The 11,071-nt window shown below is 44.4% G+C and overlaps 1 protein-coding gene across 2 annotated transcripts in view; it reads right to left on the minus strand.

The window, feature by feature from the left end:
• The window catches only part of LOC110317798 (ubiquinol-cytochrome-c reductase complex assembly factor 1), an 83,852-nt gene that overhangs the window by 54,948 nt on the left and 17,833 nt on the right, over positions 1-11,071 (minus strand). For both annotated transcript variants that reach the window (XM_021192573.1, XM_029536686.1), the window contains exons 3-5: positions 10,222-10,317; positions 8,824-8,931; positions 7,293-7,365 (exon numbers count right to left, since the gene is read on the minus strand). In XM_021192573.1, coding sequence (XP_021048232.1) covers positions 7,293-7,365; positions 8,824-8,931; positions 10,222-10,317 — 277 coding nt within the window. The remainder of the gene's footprint in view (positions 1-7,292; positions 7,366-8,823; positions 8,932-10,221; positions 10,318-11,071) is intronic.

Consider the following 11,071-nt stretch of genomic DNA (forward strand, 5'->3'; position numbering starts at 1 on the left):
TTGGGCAGACTGTAGGCTTGCAGCCTTGGGCAGACTGTAGCCTAGCAACCTTGGGCAGAATGTAGCCTAGCAACCTTGGGCAGACTGTAGGCTTGCAGCCTTGGGCAAACTGCTTCTTCCCTCTGAGTTTCTCATTTGACACAACGTGGCAGTCATGATCTTTTATGTTCCTCCCAACCTCATGAAGTTCTGTGCTATTCTCCTTTTCCTGGCTTGAAGTCTAAATGCTAAGCAAACACCACCTCTCCCGCTCCCCTTACACATCGGCTACTGTAATCACTTGAACCCTGCTGAAAAGGTTAAGCCTTGTGGTCTCTGTTTCCAAGTTTGTAAAAACAATCCAATGTGGTATGGCCATGAATGTGCCAAATGATTTACCCAAATAACCAGGAGAGAGAAAAGTGGAACTCTTAGGAGCTAGGGCTGAACAGGGACACAGACTGCAGCGACTTCAAAGGTCAGATGTCAGCCTCCAGTGATCACACACACTAGACTCTTGGTTTATAACCTGTGAGCCAGGTCTCAGTTCAGACATCCATGCCTCTCAATTCTCACACCTCTGAGAAAGCCCTCTGGTCAGCCAAGGATCCCCACTACACGTCCCCTCCTCCTTACATGACAAGGAACAAAGCTTGACAAGGAGCAGGAAGGAAATGAATGAGAGGAAATTAGTGGGCATGTGAGCCCTTGTGGTAGAATCACTCTTCTGGAGTGATGACACAAAGAGGAAGAGGAGTGAGGCCGGGCATGATAGCGCCGGCCTAGTACTCCAGCACATACCCAGCAATCCTCTGAATTGGGATTGCAGCAGGGCAGTGCCGCAAATTCAAAGCCAGCCTGGGCTACATAAAATCTGTATGCCCACCCCTCCGTAGCACCCCCCCCCCAAAAAAAAAAACCTCCCAAAGTATCCTCTGCCAGTCAGCGTTCAGTGAGGTGATGGTTAACCAGGAACACTAGGAGTGAACACCAAGGGCAGGACCCTAGGACGGAGGACCATGGTCAACATTCATCAGGGAGTCCCTGGTCACTGCGGCTGGACTTATAACAAGCCAGACGTAATAAGTGCTTCACAGCCCGTAGCTCAACAAATCTGTCCCACACCCCGAGTACGTGGACAGTGAGAAAGCTGACAGTGGAATCAAGACAACTGCCCAGGGAAACACAAACCACAAAGTGAGGTACCTGAGATGAACTTCACACTTCCTTGACTCTATCTGCAGTGTGTGAATTGTTACGCAAGTAGCTCTCTAATGCCAAAATGTGGAGAAACGGCCAGACTCCACACCCAGTGCAAGGCTAATCATCTTTTTACAGTATTTCTCTTAATCTTTACCTCAACGCAAGAAAGAAGTACCATAATCCTACTTTAAGGTAAGGAAACAGAATCAGAAGGCCAAGTAGTTATGGGTAGCCACCACGTTAAGCTAGCGGCAAGGCTGGGCTTTGAATCCAGGTCTGTCACAAAAGGACACCAAAAATCTCGGGTGAGCTTACCGGGTGGGGCCCAGCAGCCTGTCAAGTGGACTTCCTCTCTGAGCCCAGCAGGAGGGAGCTGGAGGCTGGCCTGACCAGCCATCCATCCAGCTACTAAAACCCATGCCATCTGAGTGCCGGCCAGCCGCCCTCCGCCTAGAACAAGAATAGCCCCAAGAAACTCTCAAGCCCGGATCTCAAGTTGGGTCATTTTTGGATGTTAGAACAAAACATTAAAAGGAAAGGTTTTCTTGGAAGTCTGTCTTTCAATCTGAAGAGTGAAATCTGGCTGTTTGTACAGGACAGTCTGTCCAATGGCTTCCTCTACATCATGGCTTCCCAGCCGCCTCCAGGATCCTGTCCAATTTCTTCAGATGGGGAATCAGTTCTTGGGTTGGAAAGCACAGACAGACAGACAGACAGACAGGTCAGCAGCTGGCCCTGGGTCACAGTTTTCCCTTCTGGGGTCAGCTCAGGGCTGATGAGAAGAGCTGGCACGTGAGTAAGCCCCTGTGCCCATGCAGGTCAGAACAAAAAGCCACAGAGTAGACCTCAAAAATATCAAACCAATGAGTGGATGTTGACTATGAGCAACACAAAAATACAATTCTTAGCTCAACCAAGTGTGTTTACATACCTCAGGGCTAATAAACCCTGAGACGCTGCCATGATCACACTCCTGCTCCAATAGACAAAAAAAGGGGACAAAGTGCAGTAAAATTAAATAATTCCATTATTGTCACCAGAGAGTGATAGTACCACTTTTTAATATGCGATCGGATTACTTAATTCAAAATCTAGACCCTGTTACTTTTAAGCAGATCTAGGTCATGTTTCTGGACCCACATTCCTTCTCTATAAGGCAGAACAAGAGGGCCGGGCGTGGTGGCGCATGCCTTTAATCCCAGCACTCAGGAGGCAGAGGCAGGCGGATTTCTGAGTTCAAGGCCAGACTGGTCTACAAAGTGAGTTCCAGGACACCCAGGGCTATACAGAGAAACCCTGTCTCGAAAAACAAAAAACAAACAAACAAACAAAAAGGCAGAACAAGAGGGCCTACCTCAGAGCTGTGATGACACAAGAGTTAAAAGGCCTATACCCAGCTTAGTTAGTAAAGCCAGGGGTCATAGCACAAGCCTCTAGCCCCAGCTCTAGCACTCAGGAGGCAAAGAAGAGGAGATCTGAGGTAGAAGCCATGCTACTCTACGTATCAAGTTCAAGGCCAGCCAGGGCTATATAGACCATCTCCAAAAAAAAAAAAAAAAAAAAAAAAGAGCTTAACAAAATGTCCCTTTTAAAATAAGGACTCAATATCCAACTGTTGTCATTTTACAGTGAATTAAATATTAAATAATACAGTTCAAATTATCTTTGAAAAGCTTCACCAGTTATTTGAAATTGTGTCACAAAGTAGACTGAAATCTAAACTGCTGGCTCAGAATTTCTTCATTAGAACCCTCCCCCCCACGGTGATTAGTGTCTTAGAGGCAAAAAGAGCCACAGACAAGAATTCAGAATTAAGCACAAGCTTCGATAACTGACCACCTCTACTCCAAAACACCAGGAACAAACTACATCACGCCGAAGGCATGCTCATGTGACAGGCAAGGACATCATCAGTGCATCCGTCCCATAAACAACAGCTGCCAAAGAATCCGACCGCTCAGATGCAGCAAGATCTCTAGATCTCAACCGTACACACTCTGGCTCTGGTATCTTAGGGAGGACTGTCCAAGAGGCTGACAGGCACAGCATACCATGACCCAACTTGCTCACGCACAGTCTTCAAGAAATGGCATCAGCCTCATGTTAGCCAGGAGAATGACACTTGCCAGATACCCAAGGCTCCCTGTCCTCAGGACGCTTGGAACCACATCTTACATCAAAGACCTAAATGGGCATGGCTACTTTAAAGGTATCATCTTAGGAAGCAATATATAAATCTCCCTATTTTATTCCAACCCCCACTAACTTCCTTAGAATCCAAACCACAAAAAAGTCAGTCTCATTATTTTGGAAATAAATAAATAAATCTTTTGCCTCCAGATGTTACTTTCTAAATCTGTTCTTTGTTCACTAGCCACATTTTGGAATTCCTTTGGTTTGATTTTAAAATGCAAATCTAGCAAAAAATAAAAATTAAAAAAAAAAATTGGGGGGGGGGGACACCACACAGCAAATAAACATGCCATAGGCTGGTTGGTTTGTAGTTCTGGCTAGCCTGGAACTCACGTAGATCAGGCTTACCTTAAGTTTATGGCTATGCTCAAGCCTCTCTTTTCTGAGTACTAAAATTACAAGTAAGCACAACAATGCCTACTTATGTTACAAGATTTTGTGGCTGTTTTGTTTGGAAACCAGGATCTCTCTATTCAGTTCTAGCTGGCCTGAACTCACAGAGACCTGCCTCCCAGGCACCACCATGCCCAACCTAAGCCATACATTTTAATAGGCAAATGCCTACTTAAGTCTTAGAAAAACTGAAGGGAGAGTGTGACCAGCAGAAAGCACACGGCCACTTGCACTGAAGGACAAAGCCAGGCCAAACGCACCAAGACACACGCCACGGTGCGCATACACATGAGTGTCCAGCACTAACAACATCTCACAGAGCGCGCTCTTGTCAAAATAAAGCAAAACCCAAATTTTTAAGCCACACTGCAATTTCTAGTTTGTGGTTGCATTCATTCACAGGCAGCATGTCACAGCGGGAAAATCCCTGAGGTTTAAGCCAGACAACACAGGTGCAAGGCTTTGGCTAGGCAATCTTGGGCAAGTCACTGAGCTACTTTAAGCCTCAACTGCTTCTAAACACAAAACAAAAATAAACAATAATACAAAAGCACTCACTCTTCCACAAGATTGTGAAACTGCTAAAAGGACAAACGTGAAAGCAAATAAATGTGAGCTATTAATATATAATTGTAACTTTCAGAAACTTTTCTTAAGTTGATCATCACAAGCTATGGACTAAAATATGAGTTCTAACTACCTATGTAATAACTGTCTTTTATTTGATACTATAATATTAATCCAAACTCAAGAATCTTCAGTAGGGAGCTAGACAGATGTGTCATTGGTTAAGATAGCTTGCTGTTCTTGCAGAAGACCCAGGTTTGGTTTCCAGTACCTACATGGCAGCTCACAAGTGCCTGTAACTGTAGTTCTGGGGCTTCCAATGCCCTCTTCTGGCCTCTGTGGAACACCACATGCATGTAGTGCATAGACACACATCATACAGACAAAACATTCATACAGGTAAAGTAAAATTGAAAAAAAAAAAGGAACCTTTAATAACAGAGAATGAAAATAAGCATTCATCTAAAATAATTATAATAAATGTGAATAATTAATTGAATCAAGTTTTGAATATCTGATGGTAAACTTTTGTTTTTTCTTTTCTGTGGGTACAGAGTTATGTACAGTACATGCATATGAATCTTTGAGTGCACCCATGCCGAGGCCAGAGGAGAGTATCAGATGTCTTCCCTTATGGCTCCACCTTACTCCTTTGAGACAGGAAGAGCTCACCATTTGCTCCCAGATGCACCAGGTGTCATCTCCTCCCACAATGCTGAGGTTACAGGCATGTCTGGCTGCGGTGTTCTTGAATGGCTCAAGGGACTTGAATGGGGGTAGTGAGGTAATGAAGAAAAGACAAACAGATGGACACATGGACACAGACAGAAACGCTGGTTCAGGTGGACTAAGATCTTAGATAGGGAAACCATAACAAGCTGAGTGTTTATTACAGAGATTTGAACAGAGATGGGGTTATGGACCTGGCTGAACCAGGAGGCAGGGTTTAAGGTACACCAGATGGTCAAGCAGACAAGGTTAGCTAATCTCAGTAGACACAGTCTCTGAATTGCATTCATCAAGCTGTACCTTTCTGGAGGGCGAAAGCTATAGCGGACATTTTCTACCCAAAGTGTCAGCTCTCGCACCCAGACACGGGAGGAGAGCTGGATATCCCCAAGCCTCATCCAGAGAAGCTTTGCCATTTTACTGTGGATCTGAGGCTATGGGGCCCTACCATGGCTGTGCCCAGGTTGACAACACACATTCACTCAGGCAAACTCGAGTCAAATGGCAAAGCAAAATGGCTCAGGAGGTAAATGTTTGCTGCCAAGCCTGACAAACTGAGTAAGATTCCCCAGAATCCACATGGTGGAGGGAAACACCTTTTTTTTTTAAAGATTTATTTATTATTATATGTAAGTACACTGTAGCTGTCTTCAGACACCCCAGAAGACCAGAAGAGGGTGTCAGATCTCATTACAGATAGTTGTGAGCCACCATGTGGTGGCTGGGATTTGAACTCAGGACCTTTGGAAGAGCAGTCAACACTCTTAACCACTGAGTCATCTCTCTAGCCCCCGAGAAACAACTTTTATAAACTGTCCTCTGACCTCTACATGGGCCCCATGGCATGTATGCTGATATACATGTACATGTGTATGCGTGCATTTGTGTGCACACATACTCATACATACACATACATACTGTGATATTTTTTAATTAACAATTTAAAATTATAGTATTTTAAGTCCCTAACTAATATTTATCTGTTGAAATAGTGAAGTAACCAAAATAGCTTATATTTGAGCTTTTAAACAACCAATATAGTTATCAAGTAACCAAAACTGCATCTAGCATTCTTCTTTAACTATGGACAGATATTTGTTGCAGAGTAAAGTACCAGTTGTACAAACACAGAACATAGGTTTCTGACTAAAGCAGTGTTTCTCAACCTATGGGGTCCAGACCCCTCTGGAGTTGACCAGTCCTGTCACCCGGGTCACCTAAGGCCATTGGAAAACACACATATTTACATTATGATTCATAACAGTAGCAAAGTTACAAATGAGAAGTAGCAATAAAAATAATTTTATGGTTGGGGGTCACCACAATGTGAGGAACTGTACTAAAGTCACAGCATTAGGAAGGTTGAGAACCACTGCTCTAAAATCTGTGGACACAGGAATGGCTTACATTTTCCAATGTTCTTACAAATACCTATTTTAGTTAGCTGTGCTAATAATTACAGTTTACAGCATCAAATTAATCCTATATTGAGATAAACAACTGTTAGCAGTGATCTAAACCAGTAAAACCTTCTGGTAAGTAATGTATCAACTGGATGTAAGTTATAAAATTATATAACCCTTTGGGGCAAAAGCCCTCAAATAGAAAGAAGAATCATGAAATTTAATTCAGGATCAAGTAAAACAATTCAAAACTAGAAACAAACAAACAAAAAAAAATTACTGACAAAAAGTCCTCATCAAATGCTAAGACTGGGAGCAGAGGCACAAGCCCGCAAGCCCAACACAGAGGCAGAGACAATAGGATCTGGAGTTCAAGGTCATCCTTAGCTGCACAACAAGAGGCTATGCCAAAATAAATAAATAAGTAAGTAAATAAGGGCTGGGGAGGTGACTCAGTGCTAGCCATGCGAGCATGACCACTTCAGTCTGGCCCCTAGAACCCAGGGGAATTTCTAGGCAAAGTGGCCTATGCTTGGGACCCCAGTGATGGGGAAGCAGGGACAGGAGGCTCGCCAGAGCTCCCTAGTCATTAAGCACTGCCTAACTGAAAAGCGCCAGGCCAATGAAGGACCCTGTCTGTCTCAAAGGAGGTGGTCAGGAAGGTGTTTCTGAGGAGAACACTAAGGTAGTCCTCTGGCTTATGCGTGCATGAGTAAATACGTTCAACACACATGCACAAAACAAATGCTTAAAGACAAACTTCAATCCCACAGCCACAGAAATCAACAGCAGGTCACGCCTTCCAGAACAATCGGAGCCACTTACTCAGAAAGAACTCCTCGAAGTCAGTTTTCTCCACGCAGCTTGTGTACATGCGGAGGGCCGCGATCTTGATCTTCTAAACAAAGAGAAGGAAAGCAAACTCAAGCCATGACTGGGGAAGCTCCAGGGTGCCTAGACACTGCCGGGACTGCCGCTCTCACGGCCCTTCAGCTAAGACCTGGGCAAACCTATTTGCCGGCAGTTTATTTTGTTTCTGTTTGTTGTTGTTTTTGAGACAAGACCTCATGTAGCCCCTGTTGACTGGGAAATGGTTTGTAACCCAACTGGCCTCACACTCTCTATTTTATCTTCACCTTTAAAAATAAAAATTTATGAAAAAACATTTATGAATTGTCAAGAATTTTACATGCATACATATAAAACCTTAATGAGGGCTGGTGAGATGGCTCAGCAGGTAAGAGCACCCAACTGCTCTTCCGAAGGTCCTGAGTTCAAATCCCAGCAACCACATGGTGGCTCACAACCATCCTTAACGAGATCTGGTGCCCTCTTCTGGAGTGTCTGAAGACAGCTACAGTNTACTTACATATAATAAATAAATAAATCTTTAAAAAAAAAAAAACCTTAATGAAAACGACTTCCTTGATGGATTAGAAGCGACTGTAGGGGGTTCTGAGAATATCGCTGACTCAGCATCTGCAGTCTCTCCTTCTGTGTAACAGATATGTGAGAGGCGCAGGGTTGACTAGGAATGACCAGCTAGCTAGAAATATCCCTTCCCAGTATGTTTTAATTATTTATTTTCTTATTTTATTTTATTTTATTTTATTTTATTTTATTTATTTATTTATTTATTTGTGGTTTTTCGAGACAGGGTTTCTCTGTGTAGCTCTGGCTGTCCTGGAACTCACTTGGTAGACCAGGCTAGCCTCGAACTCAGAAATCCGCCTGCCTCTACCTCCCAAGTGCTGGGATTAAAGGCGTGCGCCACCACGCCCGGCTAATTTTTTATTTTTATGTTATGTACATTGCCAGCAGATATGTCTGTGAGACTGTGTCTATAAACCCTGGCACTGGAGTTAGAGACAGTTGTCAGCTGCCACATGGGTGCTGGGAATTGAGCCCAAGTCCTGTGGAAGAACAGCCAGTGCTGTTAACCACTGAAGCATTCCACCAGCCCCCCCATAATATGTATTACAGTAAGTCATGAGATCAATTTTTTCACAAGACTTATTAAAAATCAACAATGAAAACAAGCTTGTTAGCGAGCAATGCCTCGTGAAGAATGCAGCCCAGAGGGACAGCTGGCCCATGTGTCCCTTTAGATCTAGATGCTATTATCCTGCCACCCAGCAAGCGTCTGAAAACTTTCACCTCACTGTCCTGACGAGCAAAGAACTAGGTTGAAGGAAAACCTTGATCTTATCTACCACATGCATCTGAAGAGATGATAGAGGGATGTAGTCTGAAGAAATTCTCAAACTATCATATGAATTTCACAGGCCAGAAGCTTTAAAACAAACCTATGAGCCACAGAAAGAACACAGACCCAAGGGGACACAGAAAATTTTACCCATTTACTGTATTTCAAAGGTCCAGTGAATCCCATGGCTTCTATCATCTTCGTGAAGGGACCGACCTTCTCTTCAACAGGCTGTGGGAAATCTTGGGTAGTAGGAAGCTGCTTAAACGAAGAGAAAGGAATCAAAATTAGTTACAGAAAATTTTCTAAACAGAATGCTTTGATCTGTTTGCTCTAAGGACATGTTTATTGCATAGGTTTCTTTTCACTTTGATTTCTCCTCTTCTACCAGAGCTCTTGGTTTCTTTGTAATGATTTGGGGGCTTTGTTTGTTGTTTGTTTGTTCCGAGCATTCTGTTCTGTTTTACTGCGGTGCTAGAGATCAAACCCAGGGCTTCGCACTCTAGGCAAGTGTGCTTTCACAGAGTCCGACTCAGAGCCCTCACGTTAAGTGTGCAAACACATCTAAATGGCATCTAACAGATATCTTCCACGTTATAGAGCGAGACATACCCACCTCAACAACCGTGTGCCTGTGATCCCATGATTGGGAAAGAACAGACTTGCAGAAGAGAGAGAGACGGCTCAGTGCCTAACAGCGCTGGCTGCTCGGCCAGAGCACCTGGGTTCAATTCCCAGCACCCCCATAGCAGCTGACACTGGTCTCTCTCTCTAGATCTAGGGGATCTGATGCCTTCTGGCCTCATAGGGCTCCAGGCTCGCACGTGGTGCACAGACACACACACAGGCAAAATGGTCACTACACACAAAGTGAAAAGTAGAAGTGCAAGGAGGGCGAGGAAGGGGAGCATAAAGAAAGGCAAAGCGGTAGGGAGGGAGAAGGGCGAGAGTGGAAAGGACTGGGAAAGAGCAAGGACGAGAAGAAGGGGAGGAGGAAGAGGAAAGAGGGAGTGGGGAAAACACGCCAGAGAACCAGTCCTAGCAAAGCTGTCCTCTGCAGAGAAAGGTGGGTTATCACCCATGAGAAAGGTGACAAGGTGACATGTGGCTATTTTTTTTTAAGATTTATTTTATTTATATGAGTACACTATAGCTGTCAGACACACCAGAAGAGGGCATCAAATCCCATTACAGATGGTTGTGAGCCATCGTGTGGTTGCTGGGAATTGAACTCAGGACCTCTGGAAGAGCAGGTAGTGCTCTTAACCACTGAGCCATCTCTCCAGCCCAGAGATGACTATTTTTTAACTTGTACAAAATCCATTAAAAAAAAAAAAATTGTTTTCCTCTAAAGTATTTTCTTGACAAGAGTCTACAGTGGGGAAGCCTCAGGCTATCCACTCAGGAGCCGGAGGTTCACATATTCAGTTAGTCTCTTACCATCCGCTCTAACCTTGGCTAAATCCCTGAGCTGACCAACCACATTCACTTACCGAAGTCTACAGCAGAGAACAGACTCACCTCACTTGTGTTGTGGTATTTCCTCACCTTACTTGTGTTGTGGTATTTCCTACTCTGCACTGTGTCCGTTCCAACAGTCTGTTCTGATCCCACACACACTCGAGACTGATTCTTCTGGAGCCACTGGAGGATGAGGAGGCAGACGTAAGCAACACTGAGAACTGCTCAGTGAGTGGGGCTGCTCCGGCTGGTTCTACCCAACCTTGCTTAGCCCAGCTTCCGGTGAGGGATCGTTAAAAGGACCCATGACCGGCACCCAGAATGGTGTCTGGTATGTGCCAGGTACTCAATAAATATCTATTAAATACATAAAGTTGGGTATTGATGGCTGGCACCTACAATCTCTGGAAGACTGAGGCAGGAAGAGTGCTGTGAGTTCAGTACCATCTCAGAGCATAGTGTGAGACTGACCCAAAGAACAAAAATAAAACCAGAAAATTAATTACTTCTTAAAGAAATAAAAGGATTCAGCCCTAGAAATACAGACTGAACTTGAGTCAAATGAGAGGACTAAGATTGTAATAGGAAAGGGAACCCTGCCAACGGCCGGGTCTCTCGGAGTTCCAGGTCAGTCTTGTCTATAGAGTGAATTCCAGGACAGCCAGAACTACACAGAGAAGCAAACCCTGTCTCAAAAAACGAAGCAAAGCTGGGCGTTGGTGGTGCACGCCTTTAATCCCAGCACTCGGGAGGCAGAGACAGGCAGATTTCTGAGTTCAAGGCCAGCCTGGTCTACAGAGTGAGTTCTAGGACAGCCAGGGCTATACAGAGAAACCCTGTCTCGAAAAACCAAAAAAAAAAAAGGGGGGGGGCTGTCAAGATGGCTCAGTAGGTAAAAAGGCTTGCTGTGCAAGTCAGAAACCCGAGTGTGACCCAG

This window comes from Mus pahari, chromosome 3 (genome assembly GCF_900095145.1).
Source record: "Mus pahari chromosome 3, PAHARI_EIJ_v1.1, whole genome shotgun sequence".
Taxonomy (NCBI): domain Eukaryota; kingdom Metazoa; phylum Chordata; class Mammalia; order Rodentia; family Muridae; genus Mus; species Mus pahari.